The sequence below is a fragment of the Pseudorasbora parva genome, chromosome 18 (assembly GCF_024679245.1).
Source record: "Pseudorasbora parva isolate DD20220531a chromosome 18, ASM2467924v1, whole genome shotgun sequence".
Taxonomy (NCBI): domain Eukaryota; kingdom Metazoa; phylum Chordata; class Actinopteri; order Cypriniformes; family Gobionidae; genus Pseudorasbora; species Pseudorasbora parva.
In genome coordinates, this window is record NC_090189.1 from 19,779,078 (window position 1) to 19,805,632 (window position 26,555).

Sequence of the window (26,555 nt, forward strand, 5' to 3'; positions counted from 1 at the left end):
TCAGTCAATACGCAAACAGTAGCAGTAGGCATTCTAGTAGAAACATCACGACTCAAACAATTGACGGAAAGGGACTCTTACAAGATATAGGCAGACAACTTTGACATAACCACACGCACACAACTAACAGAAAGACAGCTTCATGCACGCAGATGCTGAAACTTTCTCAAGGGGAGAGCATAAAAAAGGTATGAAAAAAAAGAAAATACATAATTAATGGCGGCTGAAAAGAGCTGGTGAATGTTTGATGAATCTAGGACATCTCTTAGTCAAGGTTGCTTCCACTCTATTCTCCCCTTCTATAACTGTGTGACAGTCTCAGAGACATAAGTGTGCATGAGGGAGGGAGAAAGAGCAACAGAGAGAGAGAGGGTGGGGGTAATGTGTCTCTCCATCACAGAAACTAATTAAACAGCAGGATTCAATGCTTAATGTTCACACAAAAATTATGGGAGATAAACACCATAGAGTGTGACAGCAGATACCTGTCTCAGAGGTCAATTAGATGACTCATGAAATACAACAAAAAACGTACATGTATATATGCATGAGGCCTTTATTCAATTCAGCTTTGGCTTTACATCTATCCATCAATCAATCAATCAGTCAATCAATCAATCTATCTATATTTTTTAAAAAAAATTACGCAAAAAAATTTTGCCCCGCGGAACGTTTTTCAATGAATGAGTTTCGACGGACCGATTATACTGGAACACCAACTAGCGCTCATGAGTCACGACAACAACAAACCATGTGAACATGAACGAACGAAGAAGCTGATGAGACCGCTTTGCTTGGCCCCGTGGATGGGAAATTTTGTTTTAAAAACGAAAGGATGGAAGCGTCGACAAGAGCATGGTTGTGTGCAAGCTATACAACAGGGGTGTCCAAAGTCGGTCCTGGAGGGCCACTGTCCTGCAGAGTTTAGCTCCAGCTTGCCTCAACACACTGCTAAAGTTTCTAGTATGCCTAATAAGACCTTAATTAGCTGGTACAGGTGTGTTTAATTGGGGTTAGAGCTAAATTCAGCAGGACAGTGGCCCTCCAGGAGCAGGATTGGACACCCCTGCTATACAACAAGGAATTAGCGTTTCGCCGCAGCACATCGAGCCTCAAATATCACAAATATGCTTTTGCTACACTTAATGGCAAACATTGCACTGGTCTGCTGGACTGAAATAAATAAACAATATTTTGTTGATTAAGCTTATGTATTCAGTCATTATTCAATGGTGTGCTAAAAATCCATGTGAAAAATTATTTCTCATTGTTCCAGGTCAAATATTTATATGCAATTAAAATGCGATTAATTAATTACAAAGCCTCTAATTAATTAGATTAATTTTTTTAATCGAGTCCCGGCCCTAATAAATAAATATATATATATATATATATATAAAGCCAAAAATTGAATAAAGCTGAATTGAATAAAGGCCTCATGCTCAGGAAAATGAGCTTGTGTGCCTCAAACTCAAACTTTTCCTTGAAGGAGACCAGAAGCTGCATTTCCAGTGAATGTCATTTGTTTTGCATTTTTGCCAACATTTCAATATACTTGACTGGTTAAGTTGCGTTATTATATCTTATTATTTTTTCTCCAGCTTCACATGGGAAACATATTGGTAAATATTGGTAAAATGGGGGTGGCATGTTTCTAGTCTCTCACTCACCCTGAACGCGTATTCTAATGTCTCGACTGCGCAGTCCGATATCATTTGCCACCTCACACCTGTAAACGCCAGAGTCGTTCTTCTGCAGGGGTCTCATAAACACCAAAGAGTTATTCATCACCTCTGCTCCATCTGGCATCTCTCCATCCAACCTAAAACATACAAACATGTCAAATTGCTTCCAAATAGCAAAATATTTAATCTACCCAGACACTGTGAAAAATGCAGTAGCAGTAGTAATTTGCAGTATCAGTAAAAAGTAATGCTTATGGTCTAAACGTCTATAGTTAAATGCTTTAAAAAAAAAAAAAAAAAGCCAATGTATGAAGTCCTTTATGACATATTTTAATTTAAGGTTTTTTGTGAAATGGATGAGTTGGACCAGATAAGCAAACAGTCAACAAGTACCCAGAATACATATGGGAACTCCTTCAAGTAGCGCAGATGGAAGAAAACAAAACTGGAAGTTTTTCGGATTTCGAGAGAAAGCATGATTGCATACAGAAAGGCCATAAAAACTGCTTGATCTGCTCATTTCTCGACTCTTGTTTAAAAAACAAAACACAACCCTAGGTATTTATTTGAAACAGTGGCTAAATTAACATGAAATAAAGCTGCAACTTCTGAAATTTGCAAACAGCACCGCTGTAATGACTATGAACTTTACGTGGAAGATCGATAATACAGTACCACATCATCGGACAATGCATTGTACTGTCACTCAGGAAAAATTCCACTCATTCACTGCTATAGGAGAGGAAGAATTGGCTAAACTCATTAAATCATCAAAATCTACACCATGTATGCTCGACCCAATACCGACTAAGCTTCTAAAAGAGAAGCTTCCAGAAGTCATAGATCCTCTTCTTAACCCTTAAAGACCTAGAACATTTTTGGGGCGCCTGACATGCCTCTACTTTTCTTTGTTTTTCTCACCCATTCTAGCAGTTAGCATCAAGTGCTATATATCATTTTAACTAGGAGAACCTGAAGTTTCCATCTAGCTCATTTGATGTCCCAATTATACATTTATTTATTCTGAGAATGGATTAAAGTGATATAATTTCAAGAAAAACGGCAGCAAAAATGTGTTTTTTTACTGTGAACTCAAACAGAACTTCATGAAGTTTGGATTTTTTCCTTTAGAAAGTTAGACTTGGTAGTTTTACACTTCCAGATGAAATGTTGTCTACCTGTAACAATCTCTTAGCAAGTTATAGACATTTATTATAACATTATTTTAGGCGTTTCTAAGTTTTTGAGTAAAAATGGGTGTATTTTATTTACTGACAATGCGTCCTAAAAGTTCAAGTAGTAAAGTAAATAGATTGTTATATAATAACAACACTGAAACAATTTTTTTTCTTCAGAGAAATATATTATAATTTGAACATGAAAAACAAATGCAAACAATACAACAAGTTGTTACAACAAACCGTGCAATAAAATATACTGAGGCTATGGTTACACGTGTGCGGCTATTTTCATAAACAGACATTTCAACCTCTCCGCACATAATCTTCTCAAACACAAATTGAGGAAAATATAATAGTGAAAATTGTGTAAAACACAAACTACATACAAATAGAGAAATATACTGACTTTTGTGCTGTGCTCTGTGAGAGAGCGCTCTGCACGAGTTTATTTCTGTTGATTTCATGCACGCAAATTCACACCCACTTTCACGGTCATTTTTCTGAGAAACGTGATTGGTGGTTCAAAAGACCAAACACTGTGTTTATTGGTTGAGTTGATGACAGTTTCAACGAATCTGGGCATGGGGGGTGGAACTAATGATAAATAATAATTTCTGTTTGGCTCAGGGGACCAACCCACGTGTGTTTCCTGGACAAATCAATACTGGATATTTTGATGCGTCAACGCTGACTACGGAGCCTCTAAACGATCAATCGTGAGAGATCAATTTCCATGTTATACCTATGGAAAGCGGAGATTTTCCTCTTTACTGTGCAGTTTACAGCATACAGATTGGATTAGCGGTTTAAAAGTTATTAAACATTGTAGAACGATAGTTATTTTTAGCCGCGGGCGGCTGTCTCAGTCTTTAAGGGTTAATATCATCAATTCATCCATGTCACTAGAATATCTACCGAAAACTTTTAAGCTATTATTAAACCACATATTAAAAAAATAACATCCTACAAAATTAGTAAATTACAGGCCAATCTCAAATCTACCCCTTCTGTCAAAAATACTAGAAAAGGCAATATCTTCACAACTACGCTACTTTTTTTTTTTTTTAGAAAGAAATTATATCTGTGAGGATTGGTACTGAGACTGCTCTCATCAGAGTTACAATTGATATACTCTTATCATCTGATAGTGGTTGTATATCTCACTTAGCGTTACTCGATCTTAGCGCTGCATTCGATACTATCGACCACAACATTCTTTTGAATAGACTAAAAAACTATGTTGGCATGAGTGGAATTGCCATGGTTTAAATCATACTTATCTGACTGTTACCAGTTTGTGGCAGTAAATGAAGAGATGCCACACCGATCACAAGTTCAGTATGGAGTACCGCAAGGCTCAGTGCTAGTGCCGTTGCTTTTCACCATGTACATGCTACCCTTGGGAGATATTGTTAGGAAGCATGGCGTTAGTTTTCATTGTTATGCTGACGATACTCAGCTTCTTCCCACCCTGACAAAACTTACCAATCCACAAGATTAAAGGAATGTATACCTGATATAAAAAATATTGGATAACGTCTCGGTTACGTATGTAACCCTCGTTCCCTGAGGAGGGAACGGAGACGTAACGTCAGTGACTGACGAATGGGGGTTTCGCCTAGAAGCCAATCATCTTCGAGATCTTAGAAAGCGCCCAATGGCAGTGCCAATGCCATGGGCATGCGAAATTTGCATGCGTAACTCCGCCTACCCACCTGGGTATATAAGGAAGTAGCTGGCATGAATCGCATTATGTTACCTGCTGAGGAGCCAAGACTGAACTCTCGGCCGTTCCAGCGGTACAGCGGAAGTGGCAGCGGGACGTTACGTCTCCGTTCCCTCCTCAGGGAACGAGGGTTACATACGTAACCGAGACGTTCCCTTTCGTTCAGTCACTCCGACGTAACGTCAGTGACTGACGAATGGGGGTCCCAATACAATAACGCCACTCGGCTGTCTTCCAGTGCCCTGTGCAAGCGTGAGAACCCTGATGCAAGTAGAACGGTCAAAGGCCTCTACTTAACGCAGGAATACCAAGGTACACTGGGAGGCATATTCCAGGAGGAGATATGCACCAAGATGCCTACCCGTAGGGAGGACTTAGGGATACACGTATGACCCCGGGGGGCTGCATACGGAAGATCACTGGGGTACCAGCCGAAGGTGGATTTTTAACCCCAGGAGGTGGCAAGGTTGCCAAGGGAATACACCCGCTCAGGAAGGCTTACGGTGGAAATACACATGTGGGGGTCGCCGGAGGGGAACCATGCACATGGGGCACCTGGCCGGACACGAGTGTCTGGGCTAAGGGCAGACTTACTGGCGTCGGCGTCGTCAGTGCTGGAGGAGCTCAGGGCTCTCGGGGAACTCACCTGAGAAGAATATCGCACGTATCCAGTCCGTGGAGTGGAATGGCGAGCAAGCGAAGACACCTGAGCCAATCCATTACCGGCCACTTGTAGAGGCGAGTACATAGTCGGATACAGGCTCCACTCGGAGGTTATAAAACCTGGCGAATGTGTTCGGTGTCGCCCAGCCTGCAGCTCTGCAGATGTCTGTCAGCGGAGCACCATGTGCTAAAGCCCAAGAGGAGGCCACACTCCGGGTGGAATGGGCCCTGACCCCAAGGGGACATGGGCGTCCCTGCTGCTGGTAAACCAAAACAATGGTGTCCACTATCCAGTGAGACAGCCTTTGCTTTGAGAGAGCCTTCCCTTCAGCTTCCCACCATAACAGACAAAGAGCTGGTCTGAGGTCCTGAAACACTGCGTCCTGTCTACGTAAGCGCGAAGGGCGCGTACTGGACAGAGCAATGCCAAGGCTGGGTCTGCCTCCTCCAAAGGCAGCGCTTGCAGGTTCACCACCTGGTCTCTGAACGGAGTGGTGGGAACCTTGGGCACATATCCAGGCCGGGGTCTCAGGATCACGTGAGAGTCGGCCGGCCCGAATTCCAGGCACGCTTCGTCAACCGAAAATGCCTGCAGGTCCCCTACCCTCTTGATGGAGGCCAGTGCGGGCAGGAGCGCTGTCTTCATAGACAAGAACTTAACATCTACTGACCGCAAAGGCTCAAATGGGGCCCTCTGCAGAGCACTTAGAACTACTGAGAGGTCCCAAGAGGGTACGAGAGGAGCACGAGGAGGATGTAGTCTCCTCGCACCCCTCAGGAACCTGATGACCAGGTCGTGCTTACTTACCGTTTTCCCGTCCAGGAGGTCATGGTAGGCGGCGATAGCGGCCACATAAACCTTCAGGGTGGATGGAGACAGCCTTCGATCCAACCCTTCCTGGAGGAAAGAGAGCACAGACCCGATCGGGCATTTCCAGGGGTCTTCTTGACGAGAAGAGCACCAATTGACGAAGAGGTTCAACTTCAACGCATAGGCCTGTCTCGTGGACTCGGCCCGAGCGGAAGTGATGGTAGCCACCACCGGAGGTGGTAGGGTACTCAAACCTGCCGCGTCCCATCCAGGAGCCACACGTGGAGAATCCAAAGATCGGGACGCGGGTGCCACAGGGTGCCCCGTCTCTGAGAGAGTAGGTCCTGTCTCAGAGGGATTGGCCAGGGAGGGGCTGTCGCAAGGAGCACTAGTTCTGGGAACCAGGTCCGGCCGTTCCAGTACGGGGCGACCAAGATGACCTGCTCCCTGTCCTCCCTGACCTTGCACAGAAACGTGCAAGAAGGCTCACTGGGGGAAACGCATACTTGCGTAGGCCCCGCGGCCAGCTGTGCGCCAGTGCATCCGTGCCGAGCGTGCCCTCGGTCAGGGAATAGTACAGGCTGCAGTGGGACGAGTCATGGGAGGCAAACAGATCTACCTGTGCGTCCCCGAACTGATCCCAAATCAGCTGGACCGACTGGGGATGGAGTCTCCACTCCCCAGGGATTGGCTGGACCCGTGAGAGCTCGTCGGCTGCACGGTTCAGGATCCCCGGGATATGGACAGCACGAAGGGACCTCAGGCGCTTCTGACTCCATAAAACGAGATGGCGGGCGAGTTGAGACATGCAGCGGGAGCGTAGACCGCCCTGGTGGTTGATGTACGCTACTACGGCCGTGTTGTCCGATCTGACTAGTACGTGTTGACCCTGCAGCAACGCTCGGAAGCGGTGCAGGGCGAACCGTACTGCCAGCAACTCGAGGCAATTGATATGCAGGCGGCTCTGGCTCTCTGACCAAGAACCGGCGGCTGCATGTCTATTGCACATGGCACCCCAACCCGTGGTGGACGCATCTGTTGATACAACAACATGCCGGGAAACTCGTTCTAAGGGCACTCCTGCCCGTAGAAGCTGAGGTTCGACCACTGGGTGAGTGTCTGTCTGCAGGCCTGAGTCACTGGGACCCGGAGCGTGCCAGACTGCCATGCCCATCTCGGGACTCGATCGCGAAGCCAGTGCTGAAGCGGTCTCATATGAAGCAATCCGAGCGGCGTCACCGCGGCTGCAGATGCCATATGCCCCAGGAGCCTCTGAAATAGTTTCAGTGGAACCGCACTCTTGCTCTCTATCTGCCTGAGGCAAGTCAGCAGCGACTGCGCGCGCAAGCCGGAAAGCTGCGCGCACATGGCGACCGAGTCGATCTCCATACCGAGAAAAGAGATCCTCTGCACGGGGCAGAGTTTGCTCTTCTCCCAGTTGACCCGAAGGCCCAAACGAGCTATGTGGTGGAGAACCAGGTCTCTGTGTTCGCACACCCGGTCCCGAGAGTGGCCCAGTATGAGCCAGTCATCGAGATAGTTCAGGATGCGAACCCCTTGCTGCCTGAGTGGCACAAGGGCTGCCTCAACAATCTTCGTGAAGACGCGAGGGGACAGAGCTAGCCCGAATGGTAGTACGGCATACTGATATGCCCGCCCTTCGAACGCAAACCGCAGGAACGGTCTGTGTCGCGGAAGGATGGACACATGGAAGTACGCGTCCTTCAGGTCGATCGCTGCAAACCAATCGCATGGACGAACGCATTCGAAAAGGCGTTTCGCAGTCAACATCCTGAATGGAAGCCTGTACAGGGATCGGTTCAGGACGCGAAGGTCCAGGATCGGTCGTAACCCACCGGATTTCTTCGGTACAATGAAGTAGGGGCTGTAGAAGCCGGACTTCATCTCGGCTGGAGGGACGAGCTCGACCGCACCCTTCGCCAGTAGGGTCACGATCTCCGCACACATGACTGGGGCATTGGACCCCACCACGGTGTACCGGACACCCCGGAAGCGGGGAGGAGCTCGCGCGAACTGAATTGCGTAGCCGAGCCGGATGGTCCGTGCGACCCAGCGGGACAGTCCCGGCAGCTGTAGCCACGCTCCCAGGGAGTGTACCAACGGGGTCATGCGGAGCACCGGCGTACCCTCGGTGGGGCAGCGAGGCAGCGTTACCGGCCCGGACTCGGGTGGCGTAGCGGCCCGGTGTCGGGGCGGCGGTAACAGCTGCGCCCTGACAGAGGAGACCAGGGAAGGACTCGCGTTCCACTGGGGTCTGCTCTGAGAGGGGGCTGGCGACAGAGAGGGACGAGAGCGGCGTGGCCCGGGGGCGGCGCACACTGCCGTCACCGGTCTCTGGGTGCTCAGGGACGGGTTAATCAGTTCTTCCTTGCAAAGGTTGCTGCTGACCCGTGGGCCAGCAGCTGGACAAAGGATTCTCCCCCGGCCCTCCACCGGGGGAAGGGGCGGACCTGCCACCGTCCCATGAAAGAACTGTCCATCCCAGAGCTGTCCGCGTCCGGAGCGCCGCTGGCCTTATTCTCAGCAGGCTGCGGGGCTGGCGCGGACTGGGACGGCTTCCTGCAGCGCGCCCTGTGGCGTGGCCAGGGTGAAGGCTGCTGCTGTGGCCACGCGGGAGGGGGTCGCAGGAAGTCGCCCTGGCGGCGAGGAGGCTGAGGCAACTGTGCCGGCGGCGCTTAGGTGCAGCAGCGGGCCGTCGGGGCAGATGGCCTCAGTCTGCCTCTGGGGACAGCCAAGAACTGTTGGGCGCAGTCCCTGACCGTGCCGCCGATAAGGCCGGCCTGGGATATGGGCGAGCTGAGGAGGCGGGCTCACTCAGCCGTCCCACATCGACCAAGTAAGGCCAGTTGTCTTTCCCGGACCACAGCTGTGGACATCTCCTGACCCAGGGGGCGTGTGGTCACCTATGCCGCGCTGGGCGGGATCGGTGGCGGCACGCCTTCTCGAGGCAGTGTTACCGGCCCGGACTCGGGTGGCATAGCGGCCCGGTGTCGAGGCACTGGTAACGACTGCGCCCTGACAGAGGAGACCAGGGAAGGACTCGCGTTCCACTGGGGTCTGCTCTGTGAGGGGGCTCGTAAGCCCTGGATCAGCTCTGTCCTCGTGCATACGCATCGGGGCGGCAGCTTACCCCATAGCACTGCTGGACTACGCCACCGAAGTAGACGAGCCAGCAGGCTTGGGAGGGCGCTTAGGATAGCCTCACCGCGTGAAGTCAAAGCACTCAGTGGACACCGTAGTGCGCAACAGAGCACCTGACTGAGGGGGAGGGACCCCAGTGTACCCTTAGGCCGCGACCCCTCGAGGGCAGAGAAGGCGGAGGAGGCCACCAAACGGTCGCGGGAAGACCCGGAGATCTCCCGGACCGCGTGCACTCCTCATGCATCTCGGGAGCGAAATGGCATTGGGGGCGGGGCCCGCAGCTGTCGGGTGCAACCTCCAAAAACCAATCGCCCAACCGCGAGCACTCGTGACAGGGTGGAGATTCACACCAGCCCGAGGCTCGCGGCTGCCCGAGATAACATGGCTGTCAACTCTAGGTCAGATTCTACAGTGCTACCACACCCGGAGGCGGAGCATAGCCGAATCGTCATCCCCAAAGGACTCTAGCCCACCTTGAGATGCGGCAATCGACCTCTCGCCGCTATCTGGAGTATGAACGAAACGAACGGGGCGTCAGCAGACGGTCCCACTGCTTCAGTCCAACACTCACTGGAAGCGATGTGCAAGAGGGCGGGAGTGGCCCGAGGAATGATCGTCGGGGTTCTTAATACCACAGCACCGCCCTCAGGTCACCCTGGCCACCAGCCAAAGTACCACCTCTCTCGGAGATGGTAGATCGGGGTGTGGCAGAGGGGACTCTCTCTCTTTACAGAGATCATTGAGTCTCGACCACAACATCGCGATGGTCATGTTCCCACAGAGGGAACACAGCACATCCACAAACACTGTCCGAACGTGCTGGGCCCAAACACGTCGAGCAGTGAATGCGTCCCAAAGACAGCAACAGATATCGACCGCACCCGGAAGTGCGCGGGCAACCCGTCTTGAAAAAGACGTGCCACACGCAAGCTCTTTTTGTGAGAGGAAGCTCTGCAGAGTGCCGAAGCGCCCAGGGAAAACACACACAGCTGTTGCAGATCACTGCACAGATCAGCAGGCAGGCAATGTGAGATCGCTGGAACGCGCCGTTACACCAACACCCTGAAGAACCGCTTGTCTCGAAGACTGAAGAGAGGACTTCAGAATTCAGGCTTGCCGGAGTGAAGAGATGCTCTTGGCTCTGAAGCAGAAACATAATGCGATTCATGCCAGCTACTTCCTTATATACCCAGGTGGGTAGGCGGAGTTACGCATGCAAATTTCGCATGCCCATGGCATTGGCACTGCCATTGGGCGCTTTCTAAGATCTCGAAGATGATTGGCTTCTAGGCGAAACCCCCATTCGTCAGTCACTGACGTTACGTCGGAGTGACTGAACGAAAGGGAACTAGTAATTTCCTGCAACTTAATTATTATTATTTTTATTTATTTTTAATTATTGGACAAAAAAAAGAAGAAGATTTTTTTTTTTTTTTTGACTATTGCCTGTCAAGTCCTTGTCATCAGTTAGAAACCTGGGTGTGCTCTTTGATACCAATGCATGCTCCATTGATAAATTAACTATACACGACTGTGTTGTACTGATGTTTACTTACGCGACGATAGCTAGTTAGACATTTGAAGCAGTTTTACTCACCACCTGCTTCCAAAGCACGACCATGAACATTTATCGTTGGGACTGCTCCGTCAAAAACACACTTCTTGTTGATTTCGTGAAGTCCTGTGACCACAGTGATAGTGGAGATCCACTATTGCGACACGACTGAAGCGCGATGTTGTGACGCTTCTCGTCATTTCTGCGTTCAAATCAGTTCAAATTTCTGTGCTGCTTTACCGGAATGCTATGCGGACGCATTAAAGTCGTTTGACGTCACCCATAGGAATAAAGTGGAGCGCGGCGCGACAGAAGTGTTGCACAGACGATTGGATCTGCACCGTAAGAGCAGTGTTTATGGGCGTGCATTTGCTCTTTTGCTCTAGTCACGCGCGTGCGTGCTCCCTTCCGGGAGAAGAGCCCGTACGGCCCATACAAGGACCTTCCGCTCTATCGACGTCAAGCGGACCCATACTCGAAAAAAACTCTCCGAAACTTGTGAGAAACCGGAAGGAGTATTTTTGACACAGAAATACTCCATTAAACGTCCAACTTAGTTTTTTGAAACTTTGTCCATGTTTAGGATAGGAATCCAAGTCTTTAACAGTGTAAAAAGCTCAGTATGAATGAAGCAGCATTTCTACCCCCCTTTAAGTCTAGATTACTGCAATGCCCTACTGGGGGGGTTGCCCTGCTCACAAACTCCAGCTGGTCCAAAACGCAGCAGCTCGAGTTCTTACCAGGAAGTATGATCATATTAGCCCGGTTCTGTCAACACTGAACTGGCTCACTATTAAACATTGTATACATTTAAAAATCTTGCTAATTACTTACAAAGCACTAAATAGTTTGGCTCCCCAGTACTTGAGCGAGCTCTTAACGCATTATACTCCATGACATCTATTGTGGTCTCAAAACTCTGGTCAATTGATAATACCTAGAATATCAAAGATCCTCTTCCAATTTTGCACCTAAACTCTGGAATAGTCTTCTAAGCATTGTTCAGGAAGCAGAAACACCCTGTCAGTTTAAATCTAGACAAAAACACATCTCTTTACTATGGCATACACATAGAACATTATCAATTTCTATTATTCAAATCAGTTAAATGATTGTTAGGCTGCATTAACTAGGTCAGCCGGAACCGGGAACACTTCCCATAACACCTGATGTACTCATTAAATCATAAGAAGAATGGCATCTATGCTAATGTTAGTCTCTCTTTTTATTCTGAGGTCTACTGCATTCAGTCGTATTCGGGCCGTATCCAGACCAAATGGTCCTGGTGCACTTCTGAAATGTCTGCAGACAGTGTGTTAATTAAAGTCCCCTCTGTAAATGATGCATCGACACGGCACCTGCATTAAACCCGTCTTCGGTGCGACTCCGCCAATCTTTTGAACACTCTTAAAAATATCTATTGCTCTAATATGAATTCTGATCTGTAATGTTGCCAGAATCATAATCATTTGTTCGTCGGCCAGAGGAGAACTGGCACTCTGATTGAGCCTGGTTTCTCCCAAGGTTTTTTTTCTCCATTCTGACCCTGAAGGAGTTTTGATTCCTTGCCACCGTTGCGTTTGGCTTGCTCAGTTGGGGACACTTACATTTCAACTTTATTACTGATCTGCCCACATTGACACTATATGATAATTGAAATGAGCTAGATGACATCACCGTTTTTTACCAGAACGGCTGTACAGCCAAATCAAATTCTGTTGCATTATTTTCCCATTAACACTGTGAAGCTGCTTTGAAACAATCGGCATTGTTAAAAGTGCTATATAAATAAAGGTGACTTGACGGGCTTAAAACTAAAAAGTCAAACAAGGAGCCAAAACCACTGTATGGTCCAGTTTAGGTAGGAGGAGGCACAAAAATGCAGCACATGGTTGCCTTAATTTGTGAAATACTGCATTATGTCCTGATTTTTTTCTTTGCCAGACTGGTTTCTTTTGACTCAGAGCAAAAGCAACAATAAATGTTTGTAAATTGTAAACATGTGTTTGACCATTTATTTAATACAATTAAAGAAATTTTAAGTAGTTATATAAAGCAAGTAACAATAAGTTATTTGAAAAGAGTACATTTAATTTAATACTTATACTAAAACTTATACTAATACTAAAATTTAAATTGAATTTTATCAGTTAAATTTTATTTAATTAATTTATATCACCTGAACATGATACTGAAGCTTAAATATTATTATTATTTATTTTTTTTACATCGGATTTATGTGATTAAATTTGCATTAAATTGGAAAATTGACATGTAATTTAATCACCTAAGTATTAAGTTTTAGGGTTACAATTTGCAATTAAAGATGCATTCACAAACAGTATGTTTTTCCTTCCACTTAAAAAACAAAAAATACATATAATAAATTATCTGTGGGCTTATTATTATTTTGAGCTGAAACTTCAAAGACACATTCTGGGGACACCCAAACTATGCCCCTTATGCCCCTTTTTGTAAAATCTTTTAAATAAGCAAACAATACTGATGAACATTAATGTATTGGCAAATAACTGATTTGCTTTGGCAGTTCGAAAGCAACTGTTGATGTTGTGAGTCACAGAGATCATCTGCTGATTGAGATGAGTTTAGGAAATGGGCATTACCACTCTTGAAACCATTCCAGACATGGTGTGCAGTGGCTATTGTAAGTGTAGTGGGTTACACACCTGATCCATCTGAAGTGCTGGGCAGGCGGGTTGGCCTTGGCTCGACACTTCAGTTGCAAATTCTCCCTGCCCACATACCAGTCGCCGTCATAGCCCAGCACCAGGATGTCTGGAGCAACTGCACACACACACAAAAGCACAAAGGGATCATTCAGAGTAGAGTAAGAAAGGTAAGGCTAGGCTCGGTCTTGTTAAAGACCCTTTCAAATGACATAACGAGAGCAGTTTACTGGTCCTGTGTTGATGCATCTCCTACTAAAACAGGAAGATTTGACAGGACATATATAAAAGGTACCTTTATATTGATCTATCGACAGATCAATATAAAGTAGTAATTTATAACACAACAACATTATTAATACCAGTTGATCGTAAAGCAACATAACTCACCATTAGGGCTCTGTGTGTGTCTGACCAGAAAAGTACAAGAGCACTTACAAAAACTATGGACACTGTATTGATTTGTGCCTTTAGAAAAGCTTTTTAAAAGTTCTTTAAGTGAGCATGTTGAATTAAGATGTCATGCAGACCCAAATGAGATTAATGGAAAATGAATGAAAGGAGCTTTCGTGACTATAGCCCCCCTTGAATGCAGGAGCACTGTCCCGTGACTGATGTGACCTCTCCCTTCCCCTACTCCCTACACTGGCTGCTTCCTGTACCTGCCCCTCACCACTACATCTATATTTAATTTAAGAGACATCTGCGCTTACGCACCCATCACCACTGCAGATACACACTTGCACGCCTTCCTCGCTGCTCACTGACGATTAGAGGTCTATGTGCAGAAATCGTTAAATGACGCTGATAAATCTTTCGTTTGAAGCATCAATACCCTTATTCATTTTAAGTCCATGAAACCTTAAGGACTGTGTCCTAGTGAAAGGGCTTTTAGCTCCATCACGCACAAGACGGCATCAAGACATCATGTCATGTGGATAGTTACCGCACTGGGGTGATATGGAAAACAGATGTAGGCTCTGGACATAAATCTGACTGCTTTGACTTGGTATAGAAAAAAAAGTTACTGTGAAATCTTCATGGAAAAGCTACTTTGGGTTTGTTGTGCTAGGTAAAGCAAACAAAAACAGGCTTGTATGCACACAGAAACGATTATCAAATGAGTGTAAAATTTGGCTTTGGGGAGTAAACAAGTTTAGTGGCCAAGTGGGCTACATTTGTTTAGGCTAATGGTTTTGCAGGTAAAAAATAAAATAAAAAATTCTGCTGCAAGTGATATGAGAAAATTAAAAAAACACATGCTCTAAAGCAGTCTATACAAATTTCCAGATATGAATTAATCAGCTAGTTTCCATTTATTTTGGATATAGAGTATTCAGGTATAAAGACTACTTTCCATACTTATAACAGACAATATTTTTCAATGAAGAATGAATTTAATAAAAAAAAACATTATGTAAAAAAAATAAAAAATAAAAGTAATATATATATTATTACAAATTACAAAAATATGTTCAAATGCTATTTATTTAAAAAAATATAATTTTTATAAAAAAATTGTTGTGGATACCAAATGAAGTACAGTAAACTTCCCTAAAATAAATCATTATATATATAGATAGGCATTAAAAAGTATTAGTTTATAAAGAAATTATGATTTAATGTGCAAACTTTACAAAAAAAATCCATTAAGTTCTTTTAAAATGATTAATAATTAGAATGTAGTTAGAGTAATTAGAAGTTATTAAAAGTAATTAGAATGTTTTTACATTAGAATCAAATACATTTTTAAGAAAATAAACTATACTGCCAGTATAAAATATTTTTTTCTAGTAAATTTGCTCAATTAAATAAAAAAAATAAAAAATAAAACTGATACTCACACTGTACATTTACAATATAGGGTATCCTGAAGTCGCTCTGCAGAGCGGGATGTTTCACCACACACGTTAGCGTGTGTCCCTGGGAGTGACGGGAGGGCTGCCAGGTGTAGTGCACCTGTGTCGTAGTGGTGCCGTTGGCATCGTCCTGCATGTGGGCCTCAGACGTGCCGTACAGATTAGTCTCCCAGGAAACGTCGGCAGGAGGCCGCGCCCTCTCAGCGATGCAGGTGGCCACCGTGGTTTCATTGCCATTGTCGATCAGAGCGGAAGATCCAGCCGAGACGTACACCTTCGGCTCCACTAAGACAGACAGAGATATAAGAGTTAAATGTACCACAATGTTTGCGTTTAATTCTGCGCTTTAATGCGAGGAGGCATGCTCACCAGATAATGAACCGAGCTAAAGGAAATCCATTCGGACGAGAGTACAAAGCTAAGTAAAAGCTATTCCCTCAGCATCAAGAATCGCTCTGCTACCACAGCCAATAAGTTCATAAATTGATAAGCATGATTGAGAGAATAATTAGATTTTCTTTGAGAAGAAATAAAAGACTTATCGGACTGGGGAAAAGAAAAAAAACCCTCTATGGTAACTACCGGCTGAGGGCGGCCTCGGTTTCTCATCAGAGAGCACTAAGTGCTTTTCCAGAGAAGATGAAATTATTTGTTTTAATGGCTTATCCAGTTTACATGGCAGAAGGGGTGGGGCTCGGGTGTGTGCGAGCCGTTATGAATCCAGCAGTGTGGAAAACTCTGAACAGCTCTGCCTCCGCAGCGGCTGACAGAAACTTAACGTGAGTGGCGCTCCCCTTTTATTCCTCCGCTCCGTCATCGACAGTGGGAGACGAATAGGAACATTGTCCTGGGTTCTGTGATAAGGGAGGCCCACTTAGTCAAGAAGGACTCAGCTCATACAAATCATATTTTTACACACACTTCTATTTAAAAGTTTGGGGTTAATGAGATTCATTTAATGTTTTTGAAAGAAGTTTCTTATGCTCAACAAAGCTGCATTTATTTGATAAAAACTACAGTAAAACTGATATTACATAAAAAAATTACCGTTTAATATATCTTAACACCTAATTTATTCCTGTAATGGTAAATCTGAATTTTCAGCATCAATACTTCAGCATCATTACTTTTGTGCCCAACAAGTATGGTCATAACATAATGATATCTTTATAAATCATTAGCTAATGATGAATTAAAGCAGACAACTGGAAGTTGAAATGCATGGCTTTGACATGTTGTGGTAATTAACACGTTCATTTACATTATTAGTTAATATAATATGCTATTAAGGAATTAATACATTATGACACATTTAACTAATAACTATTTAATGATTACTTAATCTATTAATCATGTTGAATGCTCATTAGTTGCTGATGCAGTAATCATTAATAAATGGGTCCATTAGTCATACATTAACTCATGATTAACTGTGCATTAATTAATGAATGGGGGATGAATTAATGCATATTAGTGCACCTGTATTGTAAAGTGTTACCTTGTTTTGCAACATTGTAAAAGCCTTTACTGTCACTTTTGATCAATTTAATGTAACAATGATAAATAAAAGTATTACTTTCTTTAAAAAACAAACAAACAAAAAAAATCACTCAAATGGTAGTGCAACATAACTTCTCTCAAAATACAGACATGCACAATTTCCTACAGTGATAATGCTAAATCAAATGCTTTTCAAGATTAAGATAAAGGGCATTTGGACACATTATGGTTGTCAGACATATCTTCATACTTCAATAAATAAATAACATGGGACCAGCTCCCCCCATCATTTAGCATCACAACATATATCATATTATGAGGTAGTTGGTGATACTCTGCCCTATGCTATAATAAATATTTTGCAGAAGCGAAGGGGCCGAAAGCATCAATACACATTGACTAGCATTTGTTTCTCCCTCTCTCTTTCTCTGCCATATGTTTCTTTCTCTTCCCATCTTGTGAAGTATTAACATTGGCAGCTGACCTTCAGAGACAACAGTGGCAGCTGTGGTCGTCGTACCTTCAACGGTACACTAGTGTGTGGTGAGTGACACGTATATGCCTGCTGTGACTATGTGTGTATGTGCTCTAATGCACATGTGCGCAGCAAATCTAGTGACACTTTAAACAACAAATTCAACAGGACTTCGCAATGACATCCTTGACCCTAAAGTCCAGTGGATCCCAAAAGCAATAGGCATCTTTCCCACACTCCTGCACTCCTGTCTCTGCACACACACTACACACACAAAACATTCCTCCTGATCTAATTATAGCTCCGGCGCGTGTTCCCTTCCTCCCTCGTTCCTGCTCTCTCACTTCACCACTTCTTTCCATCCTCCTGCACCCCCCCCCACCTCTCCTTTTATTAAAGCACTCCGTCCCTGTTCCGATTTTCCTCCAATTGCACAGCTCATTTAATCCATGACATCATCTTTTTCAGTTCATCGTTTTCTGTGCTTTATGAACCTTCACTCAACTTGTCTGTCTGCTTGTCACGTATTACTCTAACACAACGTCTTCACTGGATGTGCATGAGATATGTCAAAACTAGATTGCTTCATCTGATGGGTTACTGTTTTAACATGCTGCAGAGCTACTCCAGACACTATTCTCACTAAAATAACAGTAATAATCAGGCATAACATTATGACCACCGACAGGTGAAGTGAATAACACTGATTACCTCTATCCTGGCACCTGTTAGTGGGTGGGATATATTAGGCAGCAAGTGAACATTTTGTCCTCAAAGTTGACGTGTTAGAAGCGGGAAAAATGGGCAAGCGTAAAGATTTGATGGAGTTTGACAAGGGCCAAATTGTGATGGCTAAATGACTGCATCAGAGCATCTCCAAGCCGGTCTGCAGTGGTCAGTATCTATCAAGTGGTCAAAGGAAGGAACAGTGTGAACTGGCGACAGTGTCATGGGTGACCAAGGCTCATTGATGCACATGTGGAGCAAAAACTGGCCTGTGAGATCTGATCAAACAGACAAGCTACTGTAGCTTAAATTGCTCAAGAAGTTAATGCTGGTTCTGATAGAAAGGTGTCAAAATACACAGTGCATAGCAGTTTGATGCTTATGGGGCTGAATAGCCGCAGACCAATCAGGGCCCATGGTCCACCGCCGAAAGCACCAACAGTGGGCACTTGAGTATCAGAAGTGAACCACGGAGCAATGGAAGAAGGTGGCCTGGTCTGATGAGTCATTTACATCACATTATTTTTATTTTACTGTAATTTTGTAAGTTCATCTTCAGCATTAAGTCCACCCATTCAGGGTTCATTTTCATGGGGTTTCTAATAAAAAAAAAAGTAAGCAAAAAAAGACAGGTATTTTATTTTCATTGTTGCTGAAGTCCATTCTTGAAGCAGCTGACGATGTTCACTGTAACCTTCATCTCCAGCTAACAGAGGAAACAGCAACTCTCCACATGCCTCCTTAGTGCAATACATAATTGATATACCTAACATAAAGCACTGTGCTTGTAAGCTTCCTCTTGTCTCTTGTACACCCAGATAACAAAAGCACACCGATTTGTTCAGTTGTATCTGTGTTTAGCAGAGCAGATGGCTCTGGGGGTTTGGTGGAGGAAGAGAGTTTAAACATCACCATGTTCTCTGAAAGAGCTGGACGGTCTCCCAAAAAACTGCTTTCATTCCTGCCCTGGAGTTGCTCTTAATGTTTTTCCTCCCTTTCGCACACACATCGCATACTTGCCCACTTACACAAAATCAGCAGCTGTGATGTGCATCCACTCACATGCCTTCCTTTGTTTGTCGACCGCACGCATGCAAAAGGTTTGTCACGGCACTTTAGCATTAATACACAAGCACCACGCTATGAGTGCATAATCAAACTTAAATCAGACTGCAATAACAAACACACACACACACACACACACACACACACACACACACACACACACACACACACACACACAGTCTCTTGTTACCTAGCACGCTGACAGTGGTGGAGGCCTGCGTGTTACCCAGCGGAAAGGTGGCAACCTTGCAGGTGTACACGCCGATGTCAGCGAAACTCACGTCTTCCAGCACGATGGTGGCGTCATGCATAGAGGGCGAGCGGAAGGACAGGCGGCGCACATATTCAGGCGGGATGGAGATGCCAAACATGGGGTTGTACACAGCCAGAGTCACCCATCCAGTGGGCAGCTTCCTCTCCCAGGAGCTCTGCGTCAGGCTGAGGTTTGTGTCCACCTGCACTCTGCAGCTGAGGGTGACGTTCTTTCCCAAAACAGCGTTCACCTTAGGGGGGACAACCACCTGACTGCCATACGCCACACCTAGGGGAGAGAAATGAAGAAATCATTAATCAGGACAACTGAGCAGCTGCAGAAAAGAGCTCTTGAGAACCACCATCTCAACTGACAAATCACTTTTAATCCAGTTCAAGCTCCAATCAATCAGACGCCATCTCTTAGCACAGCTCCTAATTCCAAATGAGAAAAGTTCCCTTTTGCTTAGACGTCTGACAAGGAGACAGATACTACACCGGTTAGCTGGTGTAATTCACTGTGCTGTAGGAGCAGCAAATGAAAAGTTTTATTGTGCTAGAGGGAGGCTAAAATTATCCATAACATTTCACTTGCTGCAAAAAACCCTGATTTCTAAAATAAAAGTCTAAAATGGGTCAGGAACAATGGAGTCAGAGCGCGAGAGAGAGAGTTTAAATTTAATTTAAGTTAAAAGATACAAATTTTATTGAACTGGCCAGTTGCTTTTTTTTTTTCCTGAAATGCAAATTACTATATACTATAAATTACTATTATTTGTATTTACCTATGCTACTACATAATGTAGAAATATACAAAATTAAATTATTTTGTTTATGTAGTGCTACATATAATATATCTGCAGCTGTGACAAAGCATGTGTAGTAGGTGTACAACTATTAAATCATTTTAAAATAAGTCCCCCTGGCTGTTATCAGTAATTTTATCTCTTAAAACTCACCTTTAATAATCAAAATTACATATTTAACTCGTAACTCACGACTTTAGAAGTCGGAATAATCAAATTTCTGATAGCACGTGAAGGAAGTATATATGTGAAGTGACAAAAGAAAGAACGACTCGGATTCAGAAGTGAGGTTAACTAACAGACTGCATAGCCTGAAGACCCAGCTAAGCAATTCATAAATAATTTATTTCTTAAAGTTTGGTCTTGGCTGCATTATCTTATTTATTTATTTTTATCCAAATGTGATCAACGTTTGCATAAGCACTAGATGTGTTGGGGAATTTAACATGTGATATTTTATTTGTATTCTGCTGAAATGAACGAAATTACCTAAAATATTTCAAAGATTTAAAGATCCAAGTCCATAAAATGATCCGAAACTTCCCACGTCTACTGTGTGTCGCTCAACATGCGTCATTTACTCCGTCGCTCCAATTGAGTGAGGGGGCATTTTCTTTCCTGGTTCAGTATGACGACGTCAGGTAATGTGTTTACATTTTTTTTTTATGTAAACGAAAAGAGGTAGGGTTGTGTTTTATATTTCGTTTTGTTATAAATATACATGTAGTGTCATGCAGTGAGTGATAATCAAGGCACACATTGCCTGAACATTGCCTGAACTACCAACCCAGAAGTTTGCGTACTTTTATTATTGCGAAACGAAGACCATTAGCTGTGTCTCATTTCGTTTAATTTCGAAGGCTGCATCCTCCGGAGGACACGTCCTGTGTAAGATGCAGTATACGGAGTGTCCTCAATCAGAATTAAACGAGACGTCCTTTGTAGGACACACAGGCAGAAAGTATCACGTTGCTATGCCAACAAGCTCAGCCTCGTTGCGCTCTCACGCCAGTTTATATGAATGAAAATTATTTATAACTTGAAAATTACTATGAAATGTTTCTTGTCGACAGCAATGTACTGTTCTAAACGTTTAAAAAGCACTAAAGCGTTGTAAACCTGTTAAGCACAACTATCTGTTTGAGGTAACATAAATGTTTGAACACGAAGCTGATTCAGAAGAAAAGAAAGAGCAAATTATACAGGCCTGACTACAAGTCCATGTACCATAATGGCAACACGTTTATGTATCGCTCATCTCCAAAACATCAAAAACAATGGTAATTGATTATTTTCACTACATTATAAAAACAGCTAATAACTTGCTGTTAAACAAACCATGCTGCCCGAGTTAGTTGAGCTAGTTAACACATAAAACTTTCGCCGTATCCGGTCAGCAAAAATCAGAACACATCTTCCCTTTTTAAGAATGAAGAGTAATAACATCAGTGCCGTTCTTTGTTCTTTTCTCAGAGAAAAGCTCAACTCCAAGTCTTCCAGAGTCGCGGCCAAAGCTGATTCGAAAGACCGCCGTTCGCCAGCTTCTGTGTTTACTAGAAGCACGCAAACGAAACTTTGCCGTCATCATGTTAAGCCCCGCCCACCGACTCTATTTACAAGGTGATTGGCCTGACCAGAGTTTTTTTTTACAGCTCAGAAGTGTATTGAGAGTTACTAGACGATACTCGCGGCAGATTAGATTTGCTGCCGCTAGGGTGTGTCTAGATTTTTAGGCTAACAAACAACATTAAAAACTTAATATTCAACAAAGGGGGTCTTTAAGCTCACTGAGGTCAGGAAGGTCATGGAGTCGGAGCCGACTAGAGAAAAAGAACGACTAAAATCAGGCTGATTTGAAGGTGAACAGAACAATAACTGACTGGCAAAAAGCACCAGTCTGCACAGCCATTAGGCCCATAGGGCTTTAAAATAGGAACAACATGGGCATTCACCACAAAAACTCCCCAGCGCTTTCTCTTCCTTTCCATTTGCCTACCTTCCATCGCTAAGGCTGTCATCATTTTTTCCTATTTCCATTTGCAGAACAAAAGCTTAATTATGTTAGAAGAGGGTGTGTGTGTGTGTGTGTGTGAAATGAGTGCAAAAGGGGAGCGTGCGGACGAGACCGAGAGACTAGACAGAGGGAGACATGAGTGCTAAAAGATGCCAAAGAAACAACCAAGGCCACATGAGGACAACCTGTGTGTCTTATTACACCCAGACAGCCGTGGGCCGCAGAATCTGAATCCACGCAACACACACGCGAACACGCAGCGCAGTCGCACGCGTTTTCTAACATGTGGCGACGGAGGCAAATCAATATGTTCTGTTGGGAGATGATGGAATTAAAGACATCTGGGGGGGGATCTTCTCTGGATTCCCACATCAACAGCACCTCAATCATCTGCTGGAGTGTACAGCGGTACCACAGTACCAACAATTTACTAAAGTAGAAATATCATTTCGCAAATCTTTTAGTACAATGTGCTGCTATTCTGCAAAGTTTGGAAGGTCAGGCAGCATGATTAATGAGATTCATTAAAACTGCTTAAAAGCATAGTTACCCAAAAAATTAGTTGTTGGAAACCTCTATGAATTACTATCTTCAAAGTTAATCAGGTCCAAAACAACATCAAACACCACTGACTTTCATACACAAAAACAAGAATTGTGTTATTCATTAGTCAATTTGAAAATTGACTAATGAATAACAATTATCTGTTTTTCATTACAGGTTTGAAAAAAAAAAAAAAACATGAAGGTGAGTGAATAAATTTGCTTGAATTTCAAGCAAAAATAATATTCGAAGATCGATGGGAATTATTTGATTATTATTTGAAAATCGCAGCTTGTCCCCCGCATGCACACATAAACAGAGAGAGAGAGAGAGAGAGAGAGAGAGAGAGAGCGAGCGAGAGAGCGAGAGAGCGAGAGAGCGAGAGAGCGAGAGAGAGCGAGAGAGAGCGAGAGAGAGCGAGAGAGAGCGAGAGAGAGCGAGAGAGCGAGAGCGCGAGCGAGCGAGAGAGAATTCACACTCTCATTCTGTAAAATAACAAACAGTTTAATTCATTAGGGAATAGGCTATATTAACTCAAGCCATATAATTATTGTGACATGCAGAAACATTATTTGAAGTTATTTGACATCGCCAAGTTACTGAAATCAGTGTATGCCACGCAAGTGTACAGCGTGTGTAAGCAACACTCGGGTGCGCACTTGTTCAGAAAGAAAAATAACCAGCGCGTGCATTTTAGCTGATTTCAATGTCATTAGTTCAATAACGTAAGGGACGATGAGTGTTGATGAGGATTTACGAGCGAGAGCGCCAGTGTATTCACGTTTTATTTATTTTTTTAATCCTCCCATCCAATAATTTACACTGTTACAGCCACTAAAATAAGTATTTTTTTTTTTATGTTAAAAAAGTTATAATTTGTTTCGTTTCTTTATTAAATTAATTTAGTAAAATGTTTGGAGCATTTTGTTTGTTAAATTCAGGTTTTTGTTATTTAAAGTGCTGAGCAAGCGGCCCGCGGCCAACAGTGAGTTAACCACATTTTTAATCAATTTAGCCTCTCAATCAACACTTGACTTTTCTTGTCTAAAGCCAATAGATATTAAAGGTCCTGTTCTTCGCGATTCCATCTTTCAAACTTTAGTTAGTGTGCAATGTTGCTGTTGGAGCATAAATAATACCTGTAAAATTATAAAGCTCAAAGTTCAATGCCAAGCGAGAAATTTTATTTAACAGAAGTCCCTTTTCAAAGCCTACAGCGAACGGCCGGTTTGGAATACAGCAGGAAGTGCAGGGATGTAATGACGTCACTAGAACCGTTTGTTGACTAACCCTCCGCCCACAAGAACACGCAAAAAAGGGGGCGTGGTCTTGTTGCTCTCCCACGTGGAGAAGGGCGCGCATTCAGCGCTTGCATGTCCCCGTTATGGAAAGAGGCGGGACCTTCCCGGGCAAAGTGCGCTAAGCTGCTGTCCAATCACAACACGGGAAGCGCTGGCCCAATCAGAACTCGTTACGTGTTTCTGAAGGAGGGACTTCATAGAACAAGGAAATCATCAGGCCGTTTTTAGGACAGAGGAAACAGCGCTGTACAGATAAGTAAATTGTGTGAAACATACTGTGTTTTTTACACGCGAAACATGAACTCATGTTATATTGCACACTGTAAACATAATCAAAGCTTCGAAAACACGCGAAGAATGGGACCTTTAAACACTTTAATTATATCACAATGTTTATGTTTACTATCACCACCACCACAGTAAAAGAGGCGTTTTTGACATGTTGAGGGCTTGAGGCATGGGCTCATGCTGCTCGCAACGGCGCTCGCCTATAGGCCTACAATCTACAAATAAAAATAAATAAATAAAAATATTACAAAATACATGCAGGATGCCTTACCTTAAATATAAATCTGATCTTTAATTCCTGCGCTATATGCACATTTAATGGAGTTCACGTCAACGAAAGCAACAGATATGAGCTGCATTATTCATCGTCAGCTCATGCTCAAACACCACAACAGAATTGATGTTCAATTGATTATTAGTGGCCGAATATTAATCAGTTTCGAAAGAATTTAGAAAGGCATTTACTTCTGATCTTTTCACAATTGGATAGATATCTGATCAGAGAAAACAGATGAAGTGAGCAGGTGTAAAAAGGCCATAACTCTTCCAGCTGCACTGAAGAAACACTCGCTGCTGCTGGTGCGGACAATGAACCAAGCACAAGCCCGTCTTGACAGTCGCGTGGCCTCGTGTTGTTTCCACCAGTTCTCATACTTTCTTTTAATTAATTAATGTCTAAAATATAAAAAGGAGAAGCCTAAAATGAACGCATAACCACATCAGCACCGAAACCAAATACTGGTAATGTAAGTCACAGGTAAGGACGATAATCGCAAATAAACTATTTGATATTCTATAACTAAATCAACTTATCGAATAGGGGCATTGTTATTGTGAATATCCATTATGGAATCTTTTTGACATTTTTTCTTTTCAGAGTTGTGTTGAAAATCATTCAAATTTGATTCAACAATTTTTTCTTTTTTCATCAATCCTATCAGGAGTTTCCAATGAATTAAATGTACACAAGTTTAATCTCCAGTTCATATCAAACCGAACTGTCTGTTCTGTAGGATTGTTACCTAGTGAACAAAGCTTTAGCACCATAAATACATTATAATCTCTCAGAGATGCTCTTCATCAAAGGAATCCCAAGTCTAAGCTGAAGAAGACCCTTAAAAGCAGCCATCTCAAGAGTATGAGCTTCTCCACACAAACATATTCATGTATGATGGCTGGCCGATAGCTGACCTGAATCTGAGAATTAAAACCAGCCCCTCGTGTAACCGCGTCGCTTTGGTCCAGTCAGAACAACACTTCAAACAAAACTAAATATCTGGATTTAATCTGCAGCCTTCCTCATTCCCTTAAAAGACCATCCATGTTATACGGTGACCAGCGCAGAGGAAGACGTGGAATATGAAATGGATAGAAAGGAAAAGAAAAGCTTAAAAACAGAAGGTACAGATAAATGTAAAACACAACAGGCGGTGTGAAAGATCAGTGAAGATCTTGTGAAGAGAATGCTGGAGCATATTCAGTCAAATAAACAGAAATACTGTACACGCACACACCCACACGCTCACTCGGCCTCTCAAACGACAACGCTAATTGCAACAAGCTGCCGGTCGGAAGATGTAATCGTAAATCAAAACTCGCCGCATTGCTTGGCAACAGACTCCAAACATTCCGCCGGAGAGTTTGTCTTGCCAGAAACGACCCTCACTCTTTTGTCTTGATGGTACATCCTCAGTGACTGGAAGAGGAAAAATAAGAGAAGTGACAAAATGCGACAAACAAGAATTATAAATGAAGTTTGGAAGTTACATCTTCATCACCGCCAGTAGGTTAGCAAAGCCAAAAGATGACCTCACGGGAATGGATGAGCAAGCAAGGAAATGATTTGGAGGATTTCAGGCTGTAAATGTTGACTAACTTATGCCGTCAGCATTTAACAAATGCATTTTAGGCCACTGAGTCACTGGGAATGTCAAAAAGCAGACCTCTCCATTCTTAAATCACTGGGTTTATAAACAAGCCACAAGGATCCTACTTAGGGTGCTTTCACACTAGCACATTTGGTGCGCACCCGGGTTTGATTGACGTCAGAGTTCGCTTGGTTTGGATGATGTGAACGAACTCTGGTGCGCATCCGCAAACCGTACCAGAGTCCGCTTAAAATGGTGGTCTGGGGTTCAGTTCATGCAAACTCTGGTACGGTTTGCTGCTGATATGGACGCAATCGCACTAAATCGCGGAAGTGAACCGCTATTAATGACGTACGATTTGATAATGTATGTTTTGTGTGTGTTTCAC

The 26,555-nt window shown here is 43.8% G+C and overlaps 1 protein-coding gene across 2 annotated transcripts in view; it reads right to left on the minus strand.

Annotated features, from left to right (window-relative positions):
• nectin3b (nectin cell adhesion molecule 3b) overlaps positions 1-26,555 on the minus strand; it is a 77,141-nt gene that overhangs the window by 22,593 nt on the left and 27,993 nt on the right. For both annotated transcript variants that reach the window (XM_067422714.1, XM_067422713.1), the window contains exons 2-5: positions 19,286-19,636; positions 15,315-15,614; positions 13,471-13,588; positions 1,671-1,822 (exon numbers count right to left, since the gene is read on the minus strand). In XM_067422714.1, the coding sequence (XP_067278815.1) occupies positions 1,671-1,822; positions 13,471-13,588; positions 15,315-15,614; positions 19,286-19,636 (921 nt within the window). The remainder of the gene's footprint in view (positions 1-1,670; positions 1,823-13,470; positions 13,589-15,314; positions 15,615-19,285; positions 19,637-26,555) is intronic.